Consider the following 27719-nt stretch of genomic DNA (forward strand, 5'->3'; position numbering starts at 1 on the left):
CGTGAGGGGAGCTCCTTGGCCGGCAGCGGCAGGCGCCTGAGAGCCGCTTCTTTCCCCCGCCCCCCCGCCTCCTCCTCCTCCGATGGTCGGCTGCGGCGGCGTCGGAGTCAGGCGGGCCCAGCAGGCGAGGCTCTCCCCTCAGGCCCAGGATGGCGGCGTCCGGGGGAGCCGGGCAAGAGAAGCAGCTGGCGCCGGCCCTGCTCAGCTTCTTCATCTACAACCCCAGGCTGGGCCCCAAAGAAGGCGAGGTAAGGGGGCGACTTTGGAGGTGTGGGGGGGGGAGAGAAAGCGGCCCTTCCGTCTGAGGGGCGAAGGCTGCGAAACGGGGGGGGGGGGGGAGCGTGACAGGCTCCGAAGAGGGAGGCGAAGCGTCCTTATGGTCGTCGGTTTTATTGCTCTCATTTACTCTCCTTCGTTTCTCCCTTTAAAAAAATATAAATAAATCGGTTTTTTATTGGCTTTTCCAAAGATAGCAACGCAACGAGTTGCAAAGCCAGCCTCAGGAAGGAAATGCAAAGGGGTTTTTGTTTTCGCAGATGCTCAATGCAGTTAAGCCAGGATCGATATTTAGCGCACGGGTAAACGTCACGTCGGAAACCAGCGAAGCTACGACGTAGCTGCCAAGTGAACACTCGAGTAGACGGGGGGGGGGGCAGATCCGAGGAAGGAGTCTCTCAGCCCAAAGACTCTAAAATGACATGCTGCTTGGCAAATAGGTCGAATCATAATGTTTTGTTTTGTTTGTAAACAAGAAAAGCGTTTTAAAATCTTTTATATTACAGTGTTGTTTTTTAAATTTTCTTATTTTTCAGAAAAGGAAAAGAATCCTCGCATTTAAAAAGAACCTCCTTGCAGGCGTAGCATAGAGTTTAACAGTGCAAAACACCATTTTTGAAAACTTTTAATAAAGAGTGGCCTTGATTAGGCCCAAGAGGGAAGTAAATTAATTAATTGATTGGTGCTATTTAACAGTTGTTAAAGTGCCTACATTTTTCTCTTTAAGCGCCGAACATGAGTTAAAATGTATTTGCTCTGCCTGCATGCTCATATGCATGCACATACCTTTTAATCACATTCAAATAATTCGAGAATTCCCCCTTCAAAGGATTCTGGGAACTGTAGTTTGTCAAGGATGCAGGGAATTGTAGATTTGTGGAGGGTAAACTATAGTCTCCAGAATGCCCTTTAAATGTGTTGTAAGTGTATGGTCTGTGTTTAATTTCTAATGCAAGCCTATCTAATGCAACCAATGCATCACCAGGTTTCAAGACTTTAGGTTGTATTGTAGGGTGGAGATGGCAGTAGGACAAGATCCAGGTATAACATTTACTTAAACCTGGGATCTTTGTGGTGTTGTGCATTATTTATTTAAGATGTTTTATATCCTACATTCTAAGAGAGTGTGCTTAGGTGAGTGGGAATAAATTCATAAGACAAATTCAAATTACATTTTAAAAAAACTTTAATATGGTCATAAAAGAGTACAGTGGGCAGATCAGTTTTTTTAAAAGCATTGATGAATGAGTGGGGGGGGGAGCGGGGGGCTAAACAAAACTGTCTTAAGCAGATAATGGAAAATGGAAAATGAAAAGCAAGGAGACCAGATGAACCTCCCATGGCATAGAACGATAGCTATCCTTAGATGTAGTTGCAGTTAACAGTATTATTTCTTAAATTTTCTAGGCAATCTATATACAGTGGACCCTCCGGATACAAATTAAACCTGAAAAGTCTGTAACTGGAGGCACCGCTTCTGCATATGTGTGGAGTGCGATAGAGTGCTTTCGCGCATGCGCGCAGTGCGCAGAGCGCTTCTGCACATGCGTGCGGCGCACAGAGCGCTTTTGCGCATGCACGCGGTGAAACCCAGAAGTACAGTATACACTTCCAGGTTTGCTGTGTTTGCAACCCGAAAGTTACATATCCAGAGCGGTACGTAACTCGAGGGTCCACTGTAGAATAAAAAAGGGCACCCTCCCTTGAATCTAAAAGACATACAAAAGGTCCTGCTCTCAGGCTTTCTGTAGGCATCTGGTTGGCCACTGTGAGAACAGGATGCCGGACTACATGGGCCATTGGGCTGACACAGAGGGCCACTCTTACAGCTGTGGTCGTACAGATGACCTTCTGACAGCCATGAAAATGGGATGCTTTTGTATCTAAAGAGATTGTATTGGCATTCCACATGGAAGTTTCCTTTCACTTTGACAACTGTGGATGTACCTATACTAGTTGGATAATTTTGTCCTGAATAAATAGCTCCTTGTCATCTTCACCTATGTTATACATGTGCATCTATAAATTCCCAGGGTTTTAAAAACGGTTTCTAATAGATGCACTATAGTAAACAACAAAGTAAGATGCACACTGGATTTGGAAGAAAGGTGTTTTTTAAGGATTTGGCTGAATCCTTAAAGTGTATTACTATGAAAGGCATACGTACTACAATTACAATGTGAGGTGTCAGGACTTAATTTAGATAACTTTATTTGAACATACAGTGGTGCCTCGCAAGACGAAAATAATCTGTTCCGTGAGTCTCTTTGTCTAGCGTTTTTTTCGTCTTGCGAAGCATCCCGCTTAGCGGATTAGCGCTATTAGCGGCTAAGCGGCTATAAAGCGGCTTAGCGGCTTAGAAAAAGGGGGGGGGAGGGAAAAGACTCGCAAGACGTTTTCGTCTTGCAAAGCAAGCCCATAGGGAAATTCGTCTTGCGAAGCGCCTCGAAAAATGGAAAACCCTTTCGTCTAGCGGGTTTCTCGTCTTGCGAGGCATTCGTCTTGTGGGGCACCACTGTAGTTATTTTGTATTAATCATTGCTGTTTACTTTTCTAACTTCAGGAAGAAAAGAAGATTCTTTTTTATTACCCCAATGAAGTTGAAAAGAATGAAAAAATTAGAAGTGTTGGTTTATGTGAAGCCATAGTTCAGTTCACAAGGTACTAAGTTCCACATTTTTTCCTATCCCATTTATTTATGATTTAATTATTTATAAGGCACCTAAAATGTGTTAGGTGCATTTACAAATAAGCTTTAAAAAGCATGTTGCTAGGCAATCTGGTATTATACTTTTATTAGTTGTAGGTTGTCAGCCAATTTAGAGAAATCTTAGTCAATTAATCATGTAAGTTTTATTTTATTTATTTTTTGCTTTTATAGCATGCCTTTCCTCCGAGGAACTCAAGGTGGCGTAATTGGTTCCCACCACCTGCTTTTTATCCTCACTTTGTAAGGTTGATTAACATGAGAGAGAAAGGCTAACCTAAGTAAGCCTTGTGGCTGAGTGGGAATTTGAACCTGGGTTTTCCTGGACCTAGTCCACACCCTAATCAATAAACCACACTGGTTGTCACACAGATTATCCTTACATATTGACAAAACAAGAAGCATGCCTTTATTGTTCTTTGATGATTCACCTATGTGTTTTAGGAGTCACCAACAGGTCTTCTGTTCAGTTACGGTAATTAGAGTATATATTTAGATTCTTTATTTTAAAATCAATTTGTCAATTATATGTTGCATCCCTAGTTAACAGGTAAGGGTTAACACTCCAATGTGTTCATTCATGTAATATTTTCCTCTTTTAGGACCTTTAGTCCTTCAAAACCGGCAAAATCCCTACACACCCAGAAAAATAGACAGTTCTTCAATGAACCTGAAGAAAATTTCTGGATGGTTATGGTACCTAAATGCATGATACTGTTCTATTAAGCATTTATTTAGGATTTATCAAAGCTGCTTTGAGTATTCTAAAGCGGGGAGAGGAGCCTTCTGACTTTACATTGGGAGAAAGCACATCTTCCCCTTTTGGACATGAATGGAAAAATGGAGAGGGGAAGCATAATTTGCTTGTGTTTCCCCTCTCATTGCTTATTTGTAAATGGCTCCCGCAGGGGCAGCCCTACCATTGGGTAATGTGCGGCAGCAAATTTGGGTTGTCATGAAAGGCTGGTAGATTGTTCATTATTTAACGTATTTTTACTGTACTTTTAATGGCAAGGAGGAAGAGAGCTGTTTGTGGAATAATTATCTCCGGTACCAAAATAACTTGACTTTCATTGGCTTGGGAAGTGGGAGTGGGGTGCAGATGCAGGGAACACCATTTGCTGCTCTACCTCAGGCAGCAAAATGCCTTGATCTGGCCCTGAAAGTATCCTTGCACCATAATCCAGCATCAGCATTAGCCAGAGGCTATCCTGTGAACCATATAGCTAAGCAAGGATTAAATCTACATCTCCAGTGTTCAGATATTCAGCATTGCATGCCACTAGCACCTTCTCAAAGATGGCATGAAATTATGCTCCTCAAATACTGTAGTATTTTGGAGAATATGTGGTGGAAGGGAAGAACTTGAAACAGCATAATTATTTTATGCTTTTCTGTAAATAGTTATACTCAAAAGGCCCTTTGGAATAGAAAAAAGAACAAAATCAATTACAATTTGCAACACTAAGGCTTTAATATTCTACACTTTCCTGGGGTAGGTTCTATTGATCTCAGTTCTTCTGATCTCTAGGACTGCATTGTAAAACATCAAAATAAACAATAAAACCATGCAATTAAAAAAATTGAAATTTGAAATACTTTATTGTCACTTCTACAACTTGTATACAGTGAGATTACACGAGCACCCCCCACACAGCTCTCTTAGTCTTAATTCCCCTCATTTACTGACGCACACGCACCAAAAGTCAGTTGCCCTGTTGTTATCTTTTCATTCAGCAGCCTAACAGCCCATGGATAGAAGCTGTTCTTTCCCCTGTTGGCATGACTAATCATGCTTCTATATCTTCTGCCCGAGGGCAGGAGATCCAGAAAGTGCCGGCCAGGGTGTGAATCATCCCTGAGAATTTTCCTCACACTCCTGAGGCAACCGTCTTCCGCTATTTCATCCAGCGGATTCCCGGGACAGCCCATAATATCTTGTGCTGTATTCACCACCCTCTGTAGGCACTTCCTGTCAGTTGATGTCAAACCAGCGTACCACACCATTCAGATAAAACCAAATAAAATAACCAAATAACCAAATAAAAATAAAGCAGCAGGCATTAAAAATGCTTTGAACTAGTAGGTATCCAAAGCCTGTTTAAAAGTGGGACGAGAGGGAGCCCAACGGACTTCTCTTAATAGAGTATGAGGCCACCACCATAAACACCCTGTGCCTGTGGTGACTATAAGGCCAGTCTTTGGGTTCTCAAGGAAGGTGGTCCTTGAGGTAACCTGGCTCTAGGCCATTACAGGCACTATGAGCTTTAAAAATTAACACCAGCACTTTAAATTGAGTTTACACTGAGTTTGGAAACAAATGGACAACCTGTGTCACAAGTTGCTCAGAGAGCTGCAGAGGCTGCTGATTTGTTACTGGCCCAAATTGAAGGTGTTAGTATGCAAAGCCCATAAGAGCTTGGGACCAGTTTACTTAAAGGATTGTATTACCTCATATATGTCTGCTCAGCCACTGAGCAGATATACAAGTGACACATGATGTTCGTTCCACACTTGTAACGGTCTTTTAGTGTGGCAACTCCTGTGTTCTGCAACTCTCTGCTCACTGCTCAGGCAGGTGACTTCACTGTATTGTTTTTGGAACCTGCTGAAATATTTCTGTTTAAACCAGCCTACCCAGACATGTAAAGCTGATGTGCATTTTAATCTGCAACTTTACTTTACAATGCATAATTTAATGGTTGATTTTATTCGTTTTGCTTTTAGAAACCTGCGTTTAACACTGATTTCGACTGGCGATTCTAATGTATCTTCTATGTAAACTGCTTAGAGGTTTTATTTACAGTTCAGTGAGATACAAATTTTATTAAATAAATAAAAATATAATAGATACACTACAGACTTGAATAAATTAGACAGAGAGGTCTCCATTAGTTTGGCTTCAAAAGAATAAGTTGGTGTCGGGTAACATATGTTTTCCTAGGTATAAGCCATTGAATAGGACTCCCAAGGATGCATACATAGGATTTCACTGTTAGAGATTTAGTCTCCCTTTTGTATTTGATTCTCCTTTTGATGTATTGCTGATCACCTTGAGCCAGCAACTCTAAATCAATGAATAACGTCTGTTTTGTTCCACTTTCAAGGTTGTACGGAATCCCATAGTAGAAAAACACAAAGATGGTAAACCGGTTGTTGAGTATCAAGAAGAAGAGTTACTGGTAATTATTAGCATCGCTTGTGCTTTTTGTTTCTCCTTCCCCACCTGTCCACAGTGTGCCCTATTTGGGTCTCTGGTTGGATGGCGCCTTCCAGCAAATCCTGCAGCCAAGCTGGTGCCTATGTGTTGCTCTGCTTTCTTTGGACCACATCAGCAAGGCCGAGAGAGGGGTCTTCTTGTCTCTGCACACAATGCCTAGGCTTGTGCCCTGGAGAGGTCACTTTGCTGCTGCTAACACAGCAAAAACAGCGCAGGAAGCAGCAGTTAGAAGTTACTGGTCTCTGCAGTCACAGCAGGCTCTGTGATTCTCCAGCAGTTTGACTTCACCCCTGCTGGTGCACTACATTGTCTCTAGAGACGTATACAGATGCCAATGGCAAAGTTAGAGTATTTGTGCCCTCTGCCCAGAATATGACTCAGGTGGACCTCACCTGAACAGTGATCCACACGCAGCATACCTGCTGCTGGGAAAATATGAGCTAACCTCAGATAAGGATCTCTCAGCAATGGCTATGAACCTTGTTCAGTATTTCTTCAAACTGCTATATGTTTTCTGAGCCCAGCTTTGGCTGGGAAGGGTGGGATATAAATAAATTAATAATAATAATAATAATAATAATAATAATAATAATAATAATAATAAAAAAAAATTCTTGCATCTGATGTTATCAGTGCTGCAGCACTGTTTTTCTTGATGCCTCGACAGAGAAAAGCAAAGTTAACCTTTTAAATGATGACCTCATAGGATTCTTCTTGTAGTAACTCTTTGATTCTGGCTATCTTACAGGACAAAGTGTATAGCTCAGTGTTACAGCAGTGTTATAACATGTACAAGGTAAGTTCGATCTATGATTTTTGTCAGTTTTCATGCTGGGGTGTGAGAAGCCATCTTCGCACCTCCATAGCAGAACCCGATCATACCCTTTGATTCATGGAGTGCCATTCTTTTCCAAAGTTTGGGTTGCAGAAGCATCTCTTCAATGCTGAACACTTTATTTACTACATTCATAAGCCACCTTTCTGACAATTGTACTCATGGAAGTTAATAAAGAGAGCAACTGTTTTAGGCACATCCGATACATGCTCAACCATGCCAAACCCGGAAGTGACCCAAAAACATCACAAAAAGGGTATTTGCAGGCTTTTTCAGTGGTGTTACAAATATACCCAATTTCACTTAAATGCATGGTGCCTTGGAACGTAACCCCCGTGTAAATTGGGAGTTGCTTGTAATTTAAAATAGTGGCTTACAGTCTGATAGAGAAGTTAAGAGAAGGGGAAAGGGGTAGGGAGCAAATTCAGGTATTATGGTCTTTGCAGGAAACAGTTCTGGGAAGGGAGATGCCAGATGGTCCCACTCAAAGTAACAGGCTGGGTGGGGTATCTCAGTTTCTTCAAAATGGCAGCAACATTGACATTTTCTATGAACATCAAATTCCTACTTCTGTTTTGGCAAAGGACTGTTGCAATTAGCTGATTATTGGCTGGATACAGCATTGACTTTATAATGTGTAATGTGCATTTTTCCCCTTTTCAAAATATTGCTAACCCTATGAGACAGTGTTGAGACATGGAGAGATAATTTCAATGTGCAAAAACATTTGGGTGTGCCCAGTCGGATTTCATTCCTTGAAGTGAAGACATCTTCGCATGCCAAAACACTTTGGAAAGTCTTTTCTCTTTAAGAAATAGCTTGCCATGTGCTTCTGCACAAAACTAAAAAGGTGTGCAGCACCAGATGGAGTCTTCTTTGGATCCTGTTTTGGACCATTGTTTGGCACCGTGTGGATAAGCATTTAAGGACCTTTCAACTCCTGTGATTTCTGTGATTCTCCCTCCCTGGTTTGTGGCAAACCATAGTTTGCAAATTCATTCAAAGCTGCAAATTCATTCAAAGTTTAGCTTGCCTTGCAAACCAGCCTGCTAGTTGAGCAAATACATGTCTGTCTTGGCTCAAGTCATGTAAACCCGTTTCTCACAAACCTACATAGGTAGTGTTATGTACTGAAGTTCTTACCTTGGGCCAGCAGGGGGATACTGTAGATAGTTATGCAAATGAAGGATCAAAAGTGACATTCAGTGATTGGATAGTTTTAGAAAGTTGTTACAGTAACATTGTACTGGAGCTCTATATAAGCAGGCTGACTGAACCCTTCAGTTCAGTTCTGTTCTGACCTGTGAATAAATAAGAGCTGTTTGAAGAATCGCTGTGTTGTCTGATATGTTCACCCACAACTTAACAGGTAGTGGTTGCTATTTGCATAATTTGCACAATATGCTGGTTAAGGTGTGTGCAGGAAATGGGGAGGATATTGCAGAAATCTGGTGCTTCACCTTAATCACAATTTTTCTGTATGTGAATAAGTGCAGTGCAAATTTATTGCTCCTAAAGCATCTAAAATTAGGGAGCTGGATTAGCACTTCTACTTCCTTTGTCATTTGATTATATCTTGATTAGTGTATGTGCTTGTAATGACTCAATACTCTCAATTATTCCCTCCCGCCCCCCAATCATCCTTAGCTTTTTAATGGAACTTTCCGAAAAGCCATGGAAGATGGAGGTGTAAGAGTACTAAAAGACAGACTAGAGAAATTCTTCCATCGGGTAAGTTTTTATTATCAAAGCAGCAATAGAGTGTTAGAATTTGGCAGCTTGTTCAGCTCTGGTGGCCTGATGATCCGTGTTGTCTTGGGTGTAGAATGCTCTGAAAGCAGACATGCCTTGCTGTAAAATCTTTTTTTAAAAAAAATTGTGTGCATCCTCCAACATAATTTTATAATTTTTAAGAAACCTGCTTGCACTTCTGAAACCTTTTCACCCACTTGCAACTGGGTGCGAGCTGTAAGTCTGTTGCTTTCATGAGTGATGCTAAAAATGTGTTTTGTTTGTAGTACTTAAAATGTGAATATGACTAAAGACTAGTGGGGATCAGCTTTATTTTTAGCCAAATGATAACTGCTAGAACGTAGCAGTTAAATTTGAGTGATGTAGCAGACCTGCATGATCCTGTTCTTACGATCTTGCCCCCTTATTAAGTTCCATAAAATATGCAGAGCCCCAGTCTCCCTTAATTCATAAGCTACTCTCAGAGCTTGGGCAGTCCTTTCCTTACAGGATGCTATACTACAGTTTTCTGTATTGTAGTAGTTCCTATTACTCCTGAATGCATTTTCTTTCATTTCACATGACTCCCCAGCAGGCTCCACAACTCTAGTTTCTCCTCTTACTGTTCCCTTCACCTCTTGTCTTTGCCTCCTCTGAGGCAAGGGCAATTTTCCTGTATTCCTTTTTGTTCCTCTTAATTTCCAGCTCTCCTCTGTCCACCTTCTTCCTTTTGTGACCAGTTTCCTGTACTCCAGAAGTGCTTCTTTTATCCGGCTATCTGTCCTCTGAGGCTTCTATTCTGCAATGGCCAGTTGCCTCTCCTGCCGTCTGCTTCCAGCCGGGTGACAAAGAAGCAACACAGTGGTATCAAGTGCCACACTGCCTTGACCCATGCCTTTACAGTGGTACCTCGGGTTAAGAACTTAATTTGTTCTGGAGGTCTGTTCTTAACCTGAAACTATTCTTAACCTGAAGCACGACTTTAGCTAATGGGGCCTTCTGCTGCCACTGTCTCGCCAGCGTGCAATTTCTGTTCTCATCCTGAAGCAAAGTTCTTAACCTGAGGTAATATTTCTGGGTTATCGGAGTCTGTAACCTGAAGCGTCTGTAACCCGAGGTACCACTGTATTGCATTGTTAGCTGCTGATTAATGTTTTCACCGTAGAGAAATACAGTGCCCAGACATGCCTCCCAGGAACTTGCCCACTGGTGTCCTAGAAAAAGGTGGGCTTCATATTTCTGAGAGTCCAAAATACTTTTTCCAAGGTTTGTAGTATAAGTCAGTGAGATGTTGTCACACAGATATGAAAAGTACACTGGTGTTGGTCATGAACTTGCAGTTAGGATTGGCTATTGCAGGTGGGGAACCTCTGGCACGCCAGATGTTGGACTCCCACCATTCCTTGTTTTTTTGTTTTGTTTGAACAACAGTTTATATTGGTTTTCTTTGTAATTCCTGTTACAAACTCCTAAGTGGGCTTAGTTGGAGTCCAACAACATTTGGAAAGGAACTCCATCGCTGGGCTATTTGGTTTAGATGTAACAACAAACCATAGCTTGCATCCTGGCTTATTAATGAGGTTTGGGTGAAAGTGGGTAACTTCTGCCTAGAACACAGCAGAAATGGAAGCTTTCAATATCCTCACCTTGCATCTAAACAGGAGAGAGGGCATGAGCCTGAGACTTGTGCCAGATTGTGTTTGTCATGTCTTTCATGCCACTGTTTTTAAACAAAGGGAGTCATTAATACAGCTTTTCTATGTTTATTCTTCAGTACTTGCAAACACTTCATTTACAGTCATGTGACCTGCTGGATGTTTTTTGTGGGATCAGCTTCTTCCCATTGGATAAAATGACTTACTTGAAAATCCAGTCATTCATCAATAAGATGGAAGAAAGTTTGAGCATAGTCAAATATACTGCCTTTCTCTACAATGATCAGCTCATCTGGTAGGTACCTGAGTGAATGGATGTCAGGGCAATGCCTCAAATCCACACCCCTCAAAGGCACCTAGTTTTGTATATCCAATACTTTGTATCTCATTGTTTATCTCCTTGTTAGAGATATGTTGCAGATTTCTGTAGTAAAATCAGTCCAAAGCAGTCCAAGAGGCTTTGACATCAACTGTTCCACGTTGAAATCAGTAGTGTAGAGGAGGAAGGAAAAATGTGGCTTCTACTGAACACTTGTCCAGCCTTAGTCATGCTTGCGCTGAAGTTAAAAAAAAAAAAGTTCATTGATTTCAATGGGTCTTCTCTGAGTACGACTAACATGGGATATCATCCTCAATCTCTGAGTATCTTGTTAATAATTAGTCCCTTGAGGCACTAAAAATATCATTCTTCAGAGTCTTTAATTTTGAAGTAAAAGATATGAAGGTGTGTAAATAAATAAAGGAACCCGAAAATTGGAACGGCGGCATGTTTTCCAGCAATCCACAGCTCTCTTTTGCCACCATGACTTCACGGATATGAAATGTTGCATTTTAAAAAGAAACAAAGAAATGTCTACAGTTTGCAGCATCCTTGTAACTTAAACCTGGCAGTTCCCCTTCAGCTGCGTTTCTTTTCAGGGTGTTTATTGACATGGCACAGCTGCACCAAGCATCCAGTTTCATTTGAGAGTCGCAGTTCAAGGGTTTCCTATTCAAAAGTGATTAAGGAGTCAAGAACTAATGTGTGCTTCAAGCCTAGACAAGAAGTAATCTACGTATGACTGCATAAAATAATTAAATCAGATTAGGGTTTCCTGGGTTTGTTTTTCTTCCTCTCCCTTTTTCACTTCTTCCCTTTTACAGTAAGCTTATATTAGGAGCTCCACAGTAATGAAATATAGAATTCATTCAAAAACTTACCAGAGCAACTAAATTGTGTGGGCATGCTTTGTACATTACAGTGAGAAATAGGGAATGAGAACTCCCGCCATTGGGAGTCAGCTAAGCCCTGGACTCACATCAGAAACTTAGGACCAAAGCCTAGGTTTGTTTTTCAAGTTTCTAGGTCATATGCCTACCCATAATCTGTTTATAAACCAAGGTTGAGACTTTATCAGTGCTTGTGTGTCAAAGCTAGTTATTAAATGAAGTAGTGCTTTATAATTCGGAGACATTCCTTTATTTTGGAAGCTTAGTGAAACTGGAAATGTAGCCATGACTTTCAAGTTCGTTGGAACAGAAAGGCATGAGTCTGCTTTGCAGAACTCTGCCCAATTTGGCAGATTCCAGTGCTCACTCTCTGGTTTATATTCATGGATCCAAAAGCATTACACTAAGCTTGGATGTGTTAGGTGTTCCTGCAAATTACATTAGGCAGCTAACCTCTTACCTGTCTTGTTCATACTGTACATAAGACACAAGACTTATGAATGGTGAGGATTTGCCTTTACCAGCTGGTGGGTCTTCTGTGTACAGTGGTGCCCCGCAAGACGAATGCCTCGCAAGACGGAAAACTCGCTAGACGAAAGAGTTTTCCGTTTTGGAGGTGCTTCGCAAAACGAATTTCCTATGGGCTTGCTTCGCAAGACGAAAATGTCTTGCGAGTTCCTGCAGGTTTTTTTTCCCTCCCCCCCCCCTTTTCTAAGCCGCTTATCCGCTAAGCCGATAAGCCACTAAAAGCCGCTAATAGCGCTAATCTGATAAGCCGTCAATGGACTTGCTTCGCAAGACGAAAAAACCGCTAGACGAATTGAATCGCGGAACGGATTCTTTTTGTCTTGCGAGGCACCACTGTAGCCTGATTTTATTAATGATGCTGGGCTGTAGCTCAGTGGCAGGTCACCGTGAGTTCCATTCAGAAAGTCAGTCAGGCTGCATCTCTCGATAAATGATCACAGCACTGGGAAAGATCCTTTGGCTGAGACCTTGGAGAGCTGCTGTTAATCAGTGGAGAAAGTGCTGGGCAAGAAATGTAAGCTTGTTTTGACACAGGCTGTGGCAATTCTATGTGTAAGCAATTAACAGTATAGTGGTACCTCAGGTTAAGTACTTAATTCGTTCCGGAGGTACGTTCTTAACCTGAAACTGTTCTTAACCTGAAGCACCACTTTAGCTAATGGGGCCTCCTGCTGCCACCGCGCTGCCAGAGCACGATTTCTGTTCTCATCCTGAAGCAAAGATCTTAACCTGAAGCACTATTTCTGGGTTAGGGGAGTCTGTAACCTGAAGCGTATGTAACCCAAGGTACCACTCTACTTGAAACAGTGGACAGCCTTGTCATCATGTGCTATAATGTTGTCTTTCTTAACATTCCAGGAGTGGATTGGAACAAGATGACATGAGAATTTTATACAAATATCTCACCACATCCCTGTTTCCAAGGCATATAGAACCAGAGGTGAGTTGTGGGGCTTGGCTTACTTAAACAGGAAACTACTACTATTTCCTGTTTAAAAAACAGCTCCATTTTTCTCCTCCTAGGAGTGGGGGGCAGGAAATTTCCTTAACCATGCAATCTCTTTTATTTCAGTTGGCAGGGAGAGATTCCCCAATACATACAGAAATGTCCGGAAACCTACAGCACTATGGAAGGTAGCAGTTTTACATCTGTTGTAGACTTTCTTGCCACCGGGCCAGAGAATCGAAACCTCCAGGTGTTGTTGGACTACAACTCCCATAATCCCTGACCATTGGCCATGCTGACTGGGGATGATGGGAGTTGGAGCCCAACAGCTTCTGGTGAGCCACAGCTCCCCCTACCTTGGCTTGCGGTTTGTTTTTACAAGGTCAGTTATCCAGAGGTAATAATTTAGTTCCTTTCAACCTCTGACTTATTAACATGAATCGGATGCTGCAGTAAATTAAGGGAAAGGGAAACTTGGTGGACTAGTTCAGTTGTACGTCTCTCCACCTCTAAAAAGGACTGAACCCATAATAGTTTGAAATCAATATCAAGCCATTCTGAGTGGAGCTGTAGTCTGTCCTGCTTATGCAGCATCTATAACTGGCTCAATGCAGTATCAAGTGGGCATGGGCTCGATTCAGTCACAATGCCAAATTTTAATACCATCTTTTGTATTTGTGTTGTAAAATTACAATTTAGAATTTTACCATACAAATACAAAAGATATTAAAATTTGGCATTGTGTCTGAATCAAGCCCATTTTACCTGCTTGTACACTGCCTGGAGATGACAGGTGGTATATAGGGTTTTTTACATAAACAAAATAAATAAAGTCCCATCTTTGCCTTTCAGGTTTCTTACTGGACCTTTGAACCTGAATGATCCAGAAGCGAAATGTAGATTCCCCAAAATATTTGTAAACACAGAGGATACTTACGAAGAGCTTCATTTAATTGTTTATAAGGTAACCGTTGCACCTTTCCCTGTTCACTGAAAAATGAAGTTACACTCCAATTCTGTAATTAGGTATGTATGTAGAAATCTTGTCCTGCGTGAAAGAGTTCAGCTTCTCTCATTTCCTGGGCGATATGATCTAAATTGTTTCCGGTTATGTCCATCTGAGAGCCCCAGTCCTGTGCCAACTTACTTTGAAGTAAATTCACTACAATCAGAAGTATTTCTAAGCATGCATAAAATTTGATTGCAACTCTGTGTCATCATGCACTGCAGTACTGTTTCGGGAAACACAGAAAAGCCCCAAGTTAACCATAACAATTAGCAATGAGAGTAGCCAGCTGCCATTCATATTTCAGGAGAGGAGCAGATAATGTATATGCCACAGCTTGCTGCAAAGAACTGTGAGAGGTCTCTGAGGATGCAAAGAACTTGAACCCAGGGGTAGCCAATGTGGTGCTCTCTGGGTGCTGTTGAACTGCAACTTCCATCACACACACCCCCCCCCCATTTTTTATTTTTTTTTAAGAGGAGCCGTGGCTACAAGTGACTACCAGCTATCCCATGCACAAAAATTTTGCTTTAACAATTGGTTATGCCGGCTGGGGCTGGTAGGAATTGTAGTTGCAGTATGTGGAGGGCACCATGTTGGCCACCCCTGCGCTAATGCAGCTCAGAGTTCATTTCAGATCACGCAGGAACCAAAGTGTAGTGCTACAGTACTGTATTGACCCGAATATAAGCCACACCTTTTTTCCAAATTCCGACCATGAAAAGTTAAAGTGCGGCTTATATTCACGACCTTACAAAAAGTCCAATATCGCTGCTGAAGCAGACATACAGTGAAACACCCCCCCCCCCATTTAACTATTTAACTCCTGCTGAAGCCCTGGCAAGCGGGGCTGGCGGGTGGCTTCCAGTGCCGCCACTTCTTGCCCAGCCAGCCCCTGCCACTGTTAGGGAACAGGGGGTGCCCGCCTGGTGGAGGGTTGCGGGTGCCCGGGTGAGCCGCTGCCTCCACTGTCACCCTATGCAAACCTCCCCCCAGCTGCACCTTGTAGGGCTGGTGCTGCAGGGGAGTGTCGGGGCGCCTTCGGCAGCCCCCCATCATTTCCCAGTGCACCGTGCGGGCCCTTTAGGTCTGCAATTTTTTTCCTCAGACCACGTGGTCGCCACCAATTTTAAGGGAGTGGCTTATATTCGGGTTTTGTCTTTTTTTTCTTTCCCCCCTTGAATTTTAAATATGTGGCTTATATTTGGGTGCGGCTTATATTCAGACCAATACAGTACAGTGGTGCCCCGCAAGACGAATGCCTCACAAGACGAAAAACCTGCTAGACGAAAGGGTTTTCCGTTTTGGAGGTGCTTCGCAAGACGAATTTCCCTATGGGCTTGCTTCGCAAGACGAAAATGTCTTGGGAGTTTTTCCGACTTTTCCCCCTTCCCCCCCCCCTTTTCTAAGCCGCTTATCTGCTAAAAGCTGCTAAATGCCGCTAAGCCGCTAATGGGCTTGCTTCGCAAGACGAAAAAACCGCTAGACGAAGAGACTCGCAGAACGGATTCTTTTCGTCTTGCAAGGCACCACTGTATATATTTTGCAGTTCATATGAATCTGAGATCCTGGGAAAGCTGATGCTTGTAGGTGTGAGACCCATTGTCAGTCAGAGGTCAGAGATAGAAGACTAGATGACACTCCTCTTCTTCCACCCCTGTCAGACCTTCATAGGTTTGGGTCTTAACCAGGGATGGGGAAACTGGCCCTCCTGATACTGTGGGATTCCAGTTTTAAAAATCTCTGATCTTTGGCCATGCTGGCTGGTATGAATGGGAACTGGGAGTCCAACTGCATAAGGAAGGCTGCAGGTCTTCCAGAAGGCGTCACCTAAAATATCTCCATGTCCCATGGGAGCTTCCCCAGAATTACGAATTTAGGAAAGTACAGCAACATTCTTGAGCAGAGCTTAACTCCCAATAGTCAAGTGTATCCATGAGACAGAAAACGGATTATGATAAACGTATTGTTCCTTGCAGGCTATGAGTGCAGCTGTCTGCTTTATGATTGATGGTGAGTATCAAGTAATACTCTTTGAAACAGCTATGGAAGTTTTAAGTCTTCTTGTTTTTGACAAATCCTGACATTAGAGCATTATCCATGGTTATTTGGACATTAACTGTAATGGTATGTTGCTGTATGTAGTTTTACCAGCATCTTATGAAAATATTTTTCTTTTTTTTTAACTGTGTCAAGTCAAAAGAGTAAAATTTCTCTGCTAATGAGTCATCAGAGGGTAAATATGGATAATGGAGTAGAAGCACAGAGGCAGCCTGATCCAATATATGTTTACTCGGAAGTAAGAACAACTGAATTCAGTGAGGATTGCTTATAAGAAACTCTGCAGAGTACAGCAATTTTAAAAAATGCTGTAGGTTCTTAAATATTCTTATGCACAGAATTGTTAGATCATCTGATCTTCCAGCTGTTTCAGTGCTAGCATCACCTCTTGGTCAGGTGGGGCTTCTTAGGTATGAGTTCTTATTCCGCATGTACAGAATCCCAGTGCCTCGAGTGTAACAAACAGTTGAATCTGCTCCATTATCCCTGTAAATCAGGGTTGGGGAATGATTGGCCCTCCCAAATGTCATTGAGACTCCAGCTCCCATCAAGCCCCAGTTAGCATGGCCAGAGGTTGGGAAGGATGGGAGTTGTAGCCCAACAACACCTGGAGGTGGACAGATTGCCAATTCCTGCTGTAAATATTTGGTGTGATCTTCTAAATGTGATGTGGTTGTGGCACACAGAAGGGAAGTATCAATGGTTGGTTGGTTTGTTTTCCCAAACTGTTTCACAGCCTCTACACAGCCTACGTTGGATTTTTGCCGTAAACTTGACAGCATTGTCGGGCCTCAGCTCACAGTATTGGCTTCAGATATATGCGAACAATACAACATCAACAAAAGGATGTCAGGGTTGGTACTCTCTTTATTTCTGTTTCACAAAAATCAGCTTTTTAACAGGGGCGCAGATATTTTAAGAACTGCCTAAAATAGGAAGCAAATCATATTCATGGCAACATATTGAAAATTCTGTGTTATTTTTAAGTTTCGAAACATTCCCTCCCCCTGATCTTCAGTTGACAAAGGCCCCCAGAGCCCTTGTCACAATGTGGAAAAAGACATTGTAGGCTTACAATCTAAGCAGCTGAGTTCTTCTGGGAATGGAAGAAGCTACATTGGGCCAAGTGGCAACCACTTTGCATTTTATCCCCAAATAACTTTGAGCCTCCAATTTATTAGTCCTTACCCAGAAGCCTTCACTGTCTGTCTGAAGAGACAAACACTCTTACCTACTGAATGAAGAATGTATACAGCACAACAATTCTATAATAATAATAATAATAATAATAATAATAATAATAATAATAATTAATTATTATTATTTATTATTTATACCCCGCCCATCTGGCTGGGTCTCCCCAGCCACTCTGGGCGGCTTCCATAGAAACCAAAAATACAGTAAAATATCGCACGTTAAAAACTTCACTGAACAGGGCTGCCTTAAGATGTCTTCTGAATGTCAGGTAGTTGTTTATCGCTTTGACATCTGCTGGAAGGGCATTCCACAGGGCGGGCGCCACTACCGAGAAGGCCCTCTGCCTGGTTCCCTGTAGCTTTGCTTCTCGCAATGAGGGAACCGCCAGAAGGCCCTCGGCGCTGGACCTCAGCATCCGGGCAGAACGATGGGGGTGGAGACGCTCCTTCAGGTATACTGGACCGAGGCCGTTTAGGGCTTTAAAGGTCAGCACCAACACTTTGAATTGTGCTTGGAAACGTACTGGGAGCCAATGTAGGTCTTTCAAGACCAGTGTTATATGGTCTCGGCGGCCGCCCCCAGTCACCAGTCTAGCTGCCGCATTCTGGATTAGTTGTAAGATGCCGGTTTTGCAGACATGGGCAGTATCTTCAGGGAGGGCCTGCTTACCTCTTTTTCTGTTGCCTTTCGGCTGGCAGCATGTCTGCTACTATTTTCTTGCCTGCTGCATGCAAAGTGATTCTATGCAGCAGGTAACTGGGTCTACCACTTGTGAGCGAATAAGACAGTTCCTTCACCAGTGGCTACAGCTGGGTGAGGAAATGCTCTATATAATAGAGAGATGGGAACTGGATCCTCCCCCCCCCCCCCGGGCCCTGCAGGACAACCCTTGGCAGGTAAATGAGGGCAGCTGACAACTTGAAAGGGCCTCACCTTCTGAAGTCTGTTTGAAAGTGATTTCAATACAAACCACTTGGAAATGGACTTCAAAGGTGATGTCTCTCAGCACCCATCAGCTGGTTGGTGCTGAAAGGCGTCAGTGCAAACTGCTTGGAAAATGACTTCAAAGTTATTTTAATTTTGTTTACTTGGAGCATTTGTACTCTCCAAATTTGTACTCTCCAAAAAGGCCCCCCGAGAGCGGCTTACACGGAATCAAAGCAAGACACTCCCCATCTACAGGCTTACAGTCTTAATAAGCAAACAAAAATACAATACAGTGGTACCTTGGTTCTCAAACAACTTGGAACCCAAACACTGCAACCCCGGAAGTAAGTGATTTGAGTGCCACACTTCTGTTTTGAGTGTTACACTAAGGTCTGTCTGTTTTCGCTATTTATTTTGGGTTTTTGTGGCTTTTTGTTTTGTTTTTGTTTTTGTGACTGTGTGGAACCCAGTTCAGCTACTGATTGATTGATTGATTGATTGATTGATTGATTGTGTGACTGCAGTACATTGTTTATGGCTTTCATTTTATGGATTAGTGGTCTCATTAGATAGCAAAATCCATGTTAAATTGCTGTTTTAGAGGTTATTTTTAAAAGTCTGGAATGGATTAATCCATTCTGCATTACTTTCTATCGGAAAGCGCACCTTGGTTTTGGAATGGACTTCTGGAACGAATTAAGTTTGAGAACCAAGGTACCACTGTACAAAGGGGGAATGGCTGCCCTCAGACGACAGTTATGCTGCCCCACACCTGACACGACACCTGACATCAAAGGTGGGGCATGTGGGTGTTGTTTGGGGGAGAAAGACCTAGTGGGCCAAATTAGACCTTTGGGCCGAAGGTTCCCCACCCCCACTTTATTACCTTGTGGCAGTGCAGCATCCTCTCTCCTGTCGTCCTTATTTCTCATCCCCTATAATAAATTGGGTCCCCCTGCCTCCCCAGAAAGAAACAGAGATAAGGAGCCCATTTATACAATTTGTGGCTGTTTTCAGGTTGGATAGAAGAGGCATTTCTTTGCAAACTTTCCCCTAGTGTCAAGAAAGAGACCTTGTCCTCCAAGGATGACAAAGGTAGATTTGCTTGGTTGGTTTCATTCTCATCCCAGGTTTGGAGGCAAATGGATGCAATGCACGGGGAGGGAGCCAGGCCACAGAGGTCTGCACTGCCCCATCAGGTCTCCTCTCAGGTGTCCTATCAGGTATGTTCCCCAGGGAAGCAAAGGAGCCTCAAAAAATTGGATATGGTGTTGCTTCACCCACCCACTCACCCCTGCATGGTCAAAGCAGTACAGTGGGGCAAGGAGCATGCAGTTTTCACTGGTGTTTTATGGCACATATTGGGGTGTATGAGGAATGGGGCACGGGAGAGAGGTTAGAACCTTGCCTCCTAGCCCATTTCTGAACAACCAGGGTGATAAAAGGGCTAGCCTTCTCCTATCCAATGGCTGTGCTTCCTTGGAGAGACACACAGCTGACTCTGCAGCTTCCTGAGGTTAGGGGAACCTGTTCAGTGGTGAAAATGAATGTGCAGCAGAAATCTGTTCCTGGTAAGGGTCCCTCCACACTGGTGTTGTTGCAGGTTTCTTCCGCAACGTATTGTTAAGGTTCAGCCAACCTCTTTAATAAGCCTGATCTGTTTGCTTAGAGATGTTGACTATTTAATGAGCATTCATCCTGATTTGTTTGTGGGGAGGTTAGACAGTGTTGCATCAAAGCATTTCCCCATCACTTGCCTTATTAGAAAAATTCCAATCTTTTGGGGAAGTGAGTTTGTTTTGCAAAAGCTTCAAATCAGCTTTAATTGCACAGCCTGGTTTTTCCGGGATGTGATCGAAACCCGCTCAAAAATAGTGACCGCCTGGAAGCACCCTGAGGAAATAAAACTGCATTAGTGGTGGGTTTGTGCTGGACTGTCTACCCATCAATTCCACTTTATAAGTTGCTCTGTGATGCTTCCCCATTGTTACTGCCTTATTGCCATTTGTGGCTTGAAGAGTTACAGGACTTCGCCAGGAGACTACAGGATAGGCACTTGTTGCAGATGAAGCAGTATGACTGTCCTGAAACTTTTTCAGGCACAAATGGTGTTGAAAGTGCAGTCGCATGTCACTGTCCCAATAACCTCATGAGCACAACTCACCATGAATGCTCAGTAAAAAGGGTGGGTGGAGGGGCCCTGAGCTCCAGAGCTCTAAAACCTTGAATCCTTTTAGCCTGCCACTCGTTTAAACTTGCTGCCTGGTGACTCAAGAAGAAAGTTCCTTTTTGGAGGGGGATAAGGTTAGCTCTTGTTATTTGCAATAGAATGAGAAAGCAGTTGTACTAGGTCAATTGGACTATGCAAGAAGTCACAAGGTAAGGCTCCTTTTTTAAATAGTAAAAACAGTTAACAGTTCTATTTCCTGAGACCCTTTTCTTCAGAAGCCTCAGGTCATCCACATTTCCTCTTGTCCTGCTGCTTTCCTCGGGGGAAAACTGCTCTTTAGTGTTCAGTCAGAGCAAATGGCAATTCAGGTTTTCTTCGGATTGACGATCACTCCAATTTAGCACTAAAGAGTGGGTTTTCCCTGGGAAATAGGCAGGGAAACTGTTCAGAGCATGGGACAAGCAAAAATGCAGATAAATGCACAGTAATGAGACACCATTTAAATTTTATAAGTAAAATATAAACAAAGCATAAGAGATCTACTGACCAAACCACTATCCCAGCTTCTTTGACTCAAGGGGCTTGTCGCAAACATATTCTCTGAAAGCTGGGGCCACTAATAGTGTGAAAGGAAGTGATTAACTGGGGGTGTTGGCAGGAGGCTTAAAATATTAGGAAACCAAAAAGCTGTAGTTACTATAGTGGTTTCATACGTACCTTCCCAGACCTTAAGCTCTTCTTCACAGGGTTGCTTTGAGTGCCCCCACCAAACAAAGTGAAGTCAGTAACCACTAGGGTGGGGGCCTTTTTTGTCTCTTAGCTGCTTGTTACTGCTATTGATTACATCACATTTTCATGCGCTGGGAGGTCAGGAAAATTGCCCAGGGAACCTCTTGTGCTTTCTGGCTATGACCTTTTGTGTTCAGCACATCAGAAAACCTACAGCCAGCCCTTATGACTTCTGGGATATTAAAAGACAGATAAACTTCTGTTTAAAAAGCAAAAAAGTCAAACCTTGGGGCTCCTATAAAGGCTTCGGAGCCATACACACATGCCCAATAACCTTTTTCCTGCTCCGTTTCTGAGCTGCTTTTCAGTCTTGTAGCAAAACCCCAACATTTATGGTGTCTACTGACTTTTAAGAGATTCAGCCACAGTTTAAAGTTACGTGTGTGTGTGTTTAGTCAGCTTATTTGTCCCTGGGGACATATGTTGCTCATCATCTTAAAAAAACCCACTGTTGAATCTATCAAAGCTGTCAGTTATGCTTGTAGCTGGACCAAACTGCTCGCTTTTTTTAAATGGTGCTGGCAGATGAGAGTGATGGAAGCTTATCTGATTAAGCCTGCCTTAAACTTTGATGTGGTGACATCCTGAGAACCTGTTGCAGCGTCTCTTAGTGCTAATACAGCTGGGTTGATCTCGTACGGAGCAAGTTAACCAACTTTAGTTTGAGGTGTCATGTGACATTTATTGCAAGGGGAAGCACCAAGCTGCAAATGTCAAAATACATTTGATTATCCAGAATCGTAGACACCAGCATCAACCCTAGTATCTGTAGAGTTTAGAATGATCAAACTGACCAGCTCTTGATCTGACATGTGTTTCTCAGATTGCAGTAAATGTGTAAAAGCCAGGGGGTGGGGTGGGACGGGACAGGAAAAGGCGAGGGCTTTTTTTTTATAATCTTCAATTTTTCAGAAACAAGGGGGCGGACACCAGATAATTTTTTTCATTCCCCCCTCCCCAAGCCTGTAAATCTCTTAATCACAGGTGCATTTTGTGGTTCAAAGTGCAGTCTGTTTGTATTATATTTTTAAAACTTTAAACAAACTTCTATGTAGTTTTGCTTAGCAAATGTTGAATTTGGAGCAAGCAGCCATCAGCAGATCTTAGCTGGGATGTGACTGCAATGCAATGAGGGAGCAGATATGCTTTGCATGCAGAGGGGCCTTATTTAATACCTGGCATCTCTAGTGAATAGAATCAGGCAGCAGGTGATGTTGAATACCTCTGCCTGAAATTGCGGAGAGCTGTTGTAAGTCAAAGTCGACAGTGCTGGGCTAGACATGATACAAGGCTCTCCATGGCTTTCCTAACCTTTCTCCAGAATATTGAACCATTTCCTGACCTCGGTCTGCTGAACAAGAACAAATGCTTCTTGGACTATAGCAGGGGTGGAGAACCTTTTTAGTCCAGCAGGCTACCTCTTTATCTCCCCATCTCTGCAGGCCATGATGATGTCAGGTGGCTGATAGGTAAACAATCCCACCTACCTGTCAAAGTCAACCCAGGGGCAGGGGAGCAGTTTTGCCTCACCAGTGTGGATTGAACACTGCTCACCAGCTGATGAGTAGAGGGTTCAGTCTGGCTGGCTGCAGGGGTCTGCTTCACCAAGGGAATGCCGTGGCAAAGTGGCAGGATCAAAGCTCTCCCCCTCCCCCCCCCCCGGTGATGTCAGCAGATGGACAGCTAGATGTTGTTTTAGGACAGGGAACGCCTTGCAGGCCAACCTGAATTTTAGGGTCTTCTAGCCAAAAGAAAACATTCCCCCCAATTTCATCTGGGGTAGCCTTCCTCAACTTGGTGCCCTCCAGGTGTTGCTGGACTATAACATCCGCCACACGCAACCATTGGCCATGCTGGCCCTCCTGATATTTTAGATTACACCAGTTTGGGGAAGGGCTGTCAGTCAAGCTGATCTCCCAACTCCAGTAGCTTGGTCAGGGCCAAGCTGAGGACCTCACTAGAAATGTATCACAAATTGTGAAGGCCTCATGTTCTCTGGTGTTGCACTGCAGCACCAGACTTCTTGTCTCTTTTTGTTTCTGGCTCAGCAGTTCTCAGGATCAGCTCCTTAGCCTTTCTGAATTCCCTGATTCTGAAGTGGCATTAGCAAACCGTAGACATCACTCCGAAGTCTGACAGCTGCTAATATTTTAATGGCTTCCGGGAACAATTTTTCAATCCTGACTTAAAAATTAAAGCATATGGCAATATGGTAGTAAGCCACTCTAGATAGATGTTCAACTCTTTGCAAAAATAGCCTTCCTCTTGCTTACTTGACCATTTCCTTCTTTGTTTCCTAGGTCAGAGAAGGAACCTCAATTTAAATTCATCTATTTCAATCACATGAACCTAGCAGAGAAAAGTACAATTCACTTGAGGAGAACGCCCAATATCTCGCTCACATCGGTTCATCCTGACTTGATGAAGATTCTTGGTGATATCAACAGTGACTTCACCAGGTGATGTAGCATTCTTCCCTGCCTTTGTTAAAATCTGAATATCATTCAGTTTGCATAGTTAGATCTGGCAGTGCATACAGTGGTACCTCGGGTTACATACGCTTCAGGTTACAGACTCGCTAACCCAAAAATATTACCTCGGGTTAAGAACTTTGCTTCAGGATGACAACAGAAATCGGGCTCCGGCAGTGCGGCAGCAGCAGGAGGCCCCATTAGCTAAAGTGATGCTTCAGGTTAAGAACAGTTTCAGGTTAAGAACGAACCTCCGGCACAAATTAAGTACCGTATTTTTCGCTCCATAGGGCACACCGGACTATAGGGCGCACCTAGTTTTTAGGGAGGGGAAAAAGGGGGGGGAATGTATTTTCCCCCCCAGCCCCAAAGAGTAAAGAAGCCAAGACAGCGAGCGGGACCTTCAGGCTGCAGGCTGCTATCCGCAAACCTTCGGAGTGCAGGGGGAACTCCTGCTGCGCTCCCCGGGCTGCAGGCTGCTATCCGCAAGCCTTCGGAGCGCGGGGGGAACTCCTGCTGCGCTCCGAAGGTTTGCGGATAGCTGCCTGAAGCCTGGAGAGCAAGAGGGGTTGGTGCGCACCGACCCCTCTCGCTCTCCAGGCTTCATCAAAAGCAACGCGAAGCCTCCGGAGCGTGGAGGGAGCGCTCCCTCTGCGCTTTGGAGGCTTCCCGTTGCTATCGCTGAAGCCAAGGAGCCTGCATTCGCTCCATAGGACGCACACACATTTCCCCTTCATTTTTGGAGGGGAAAAAGTGCGTCCTGAAGAGTGACAAATACGGTACTTAACCTGAGGTACCACTGTACTTGGAAGCTTTTCTTCTTCCTTAGCCGTAATGCTGTAGTCAAAGTAATACACCAGGAGTGTATGTATGATAATAGTTATAAATCTCACTACTACTAAAGATTCTGAGTGAGCAATGTTTCCTTATCTTGTTCATCCTCAGAAGAAGAAAAAAACACCTGTAAAGTCTATCATTATATTATTATCTCTTTCTACAAATAGGGAAAGTGAGACAGGGAGTGAAGGAATTTCTAAAAGCAAACCAGTAGATTTATGGTGAGGTGAGATTTGAACAGAGGTTTCCCAGATCCAGGCTCAGCACATTGTCAGATAGACCACACTGGCTAAATACATGCATACATACATATCACAACTGGAGAATTTTAGATGGAATTTGTGTGGTGCCACAGAATTGAACAGGCAAATTTCTGTTAGGAGGTGAAGCTGTGTGTAATGTTTTTTGCAGTCCCAGTAATTGAAGCTGCTAGATCCTAATATTAGCAAATTCTCCAGGAATTCTGTGTCAGTGTGGTACAGATCCTACCACAGATATAAGAATTACTTAATCTATAAGACTTGAGGAAAACCTAAAACAATAAACCAAAGCTTGATCCACTTGCTGATGTTTAAAATTTGCTTTATATGTTATGTCTTTTGCTTTGTTTTATTCCTTTGTTACTTATTTGAGGCATCCTAAGATTTGCACATACCAACTTCTTCCTTTTAGGGTTGATGATGATGAGGAAATCATAGTGAAAGCAATGAGTGACTACTGGATTGTTGGCAAGAAATCTGATCAGCGGGAGCTGTATGTAATTTTGAATCAGAAAAATGCAAACCTGATTGAAGTGAATGGTAAGAATTTTTTTTAAGTGTGTTTTTTTTTAGTTTTACCACTTTTAAGTGTTATTAAAACTCTTTCATTACTTATATATAGAACTCATTATATTTTACAAAACATAAGGGGACAGCTTTCTGTCCCAAGGAGCTTACAGTTTAAAATTGACACAGGGGAGGGAAACTGCAGCAGAGCTACACAAGAGTAGAGTATTCATTTATTTCAACTATCACCTCCTGGCAAATAGAAGGGGAAGAAATGAAGGCAGTGAGAGATTTTACTTTCTTGGGCTCCATGATCACTGGGGATGGTGACAGCAGTCACGAAATTAAAAGACGCCTGCTTCTTGGGAGAAAAGCAATGACAAACCTAGAAAGCATCTTAAAAAGCAGAGATATCACCTTGCCGACAAAAATAGTTAAAGCTATAGTTTTCCCAGTAGTGATGTATGGAAGTGTGAGCTGGACCATAAAGAAGGGTGATTGCCAAAGAATTGATGCTTTTGAATTATGGTGCTGCAGGAGACTCTTGAGAGTCCCATGGACTGCAAGAAGATCAAACTTCTCCATTCTGAAGAAAATCGGCCCTGAGTGCTCACTGGAAGGACAAATCCTGAAGCTGAGGCTCCAATACTTTGGCCAACTCAAGAGAAGAGAAGACTCCCTGGAAAAGACCCTGATGTTGGGAAAGATGGAGGGCACAAGGAGAAGGGGACGACAGAGGACGAGATAGTTGGATAGTGTTCTCGAAGCTACCAGCATGAGTTTGACCAAACTGCGGGAGGCAGTGGAAGACAGGAGTGCCTGGCGTGCTCTGGCCCAGGGGGTCACAAAGAGTTGGACATGACTAAACGACTAAACAGCAACAATGTTCTTGAGCTGGGTTACAAGAGCCTGGCTCACACATCACTAAACCAGAGTTTAATGTCATGCATAGACACACAAGTGCCCACAGGGCCTCCCATGGCTCTGAAATTAGTTTTGAAAGAAGCATGTAAATTGAAGCCAATCTTCTTCTTCTTCTTTGGCAATCACTCGTAGCTGAATCAGATTGTCTTCCATGAACACGGTTTTAACAGTGAGCCCATAAGTGACTGTGGAGGCCAATTCTGGATCCACACATCCTTCCACAGTGGGGACATTGGTTTCTAGGCGGGAGTTGATCACGGTGTGGATTTGCCAAGTGTGCCTTCCTCTTAGCACATTTCTCCCTCGCTTCCTGAGTTCAAGTGTCTCCAACCCCATGACACCTTTGGTAAAGGCTGCGTTTGCAGGCCAGTGTTACCCAGTTGTCGGTGTTTATACTACATTTTTTTAAGATTTACCTTGAGAGAGTCTTTAAACCTCTTTTGTTGACCACCAGCATTACGCTTTCCATTTTTAAGTTTGGAATAGAGTAGTCTCTTTGGAAGACAATAATCAGGCATCCGCACAACATGACCAGTCCAACGAAGTTGATTGTAGCCAGTAGAATAGGTTGCGGTGGGTATATGTGGTTTCTCCAGTTTGCAGATGTGCCCATGGCTCCGAAAATATTAGTGACCCCTGGTTTAATGTAAATGAGCACGCTGCTCAAAAGTCCTCATGCGGTTGCTCCCTTGAGTGTGCCAAGGAGGAAACAAACCAGAGACTAGCTTGTGAATCAGCACTCATGGTTTGTTTATCACTTAAAAGTCATGATGGTGAGCCAAGGTTTGTTCCTGTGGACTTTTGAACTGCACAACACACTTCTTGCATTACAATGGTGGATGGAGAGGAAGGGATTATGCAGAAGGCTTTTAGATTTTATTCTGTCAATTGTGATTTTTAAATTTAAGCTGAACCTTTGAGAAAATGCAAACCTGTGTGGTTTTCCAGTGACATGATCCGTAAATGACTACAAAACATTTACAGATCACGTCACTGGAAAGCCACACGGGATCAATTTGTAGCTTGTAATTGGTGCCATACTTCTAAGTCTTAAAATAATATTTCCTCTTTTTTCCCCTCAGAAGAAGTAAAGAAACTTTGTGCAACACAGTTCAACAATATATTCTTCTTGGATTGATCAGCTGGGGGTACACTCTTTTGAAGACGGCTTTAAAATATCCTGAAAGAATTCTGGTTTACTCTGACAGGTTATTAGTCATATTACTGACTGGAATAATGACAGTAGTAGAGCAATACTTGCTTTGTAAGAATCAAATTTCTACTAAAACTCTACATTCTGATCATATGGTTTTTAGATTTTAAAGTATTTATGTGCAAATGAATTAAAATTAGTCTGAATTAAACGTGTCATTCCATTTCTCAGATAATGTTATGTGAATATTTTACTGGAAAAATAAAATTAGTCATTGTTACAATTTTAATGGACTTTCTTCCTCTTTCTT

General features: G+C 43.0%; 1 protein-coding gene across 1 annotated transcript; it reads left to right on the forward strand.

Annotated features, from left to right (window-relative positions):
- On the forward strand, positions 1–27698 carry CCZ1 (CCZ1 homolog, vacuolar protein trafficking and biogenesis associated). Its single transcript, XM_079953888.1, has 15 exons — positions 1–248; positions 2840–2937; positions 3586–3679; positions 6091–6165; positions 6952–6999; positions 8686–8769; positions 10544–10719; positions 13020–13101; positions 13234–13295; positions 13960–14071; positions 16093–16126; positions 16911–17028; positions 23558–23716; positions 25238–25365; positions 27339–27698. The coding sequence occupies exons 1-15, from the start codon at positions 150–152 to the stop codon at positions 27392–27394; spliced, it is 1425 nt and encodes a 474-aa protein (XP_079810014.1). The 5' UTR covers positions 1–149; the 3' UTR covers positions 27395–27698.
- Positions 27699–27719: the final 21 nt, after the last annotated feature.

Source organism: Podarcis cretensis, assembly GCF_951804945.1.
Source record: "Podarcis cretensis genome assembly, chromosome: 14".
NCBI classification, from domain to species: domain Eukaryota; kingdom Metazoa; phylum Chordata; class Lepidosauria; order Squamata; family Lacertidae; genus Podarcis; species Podarcis cretensis.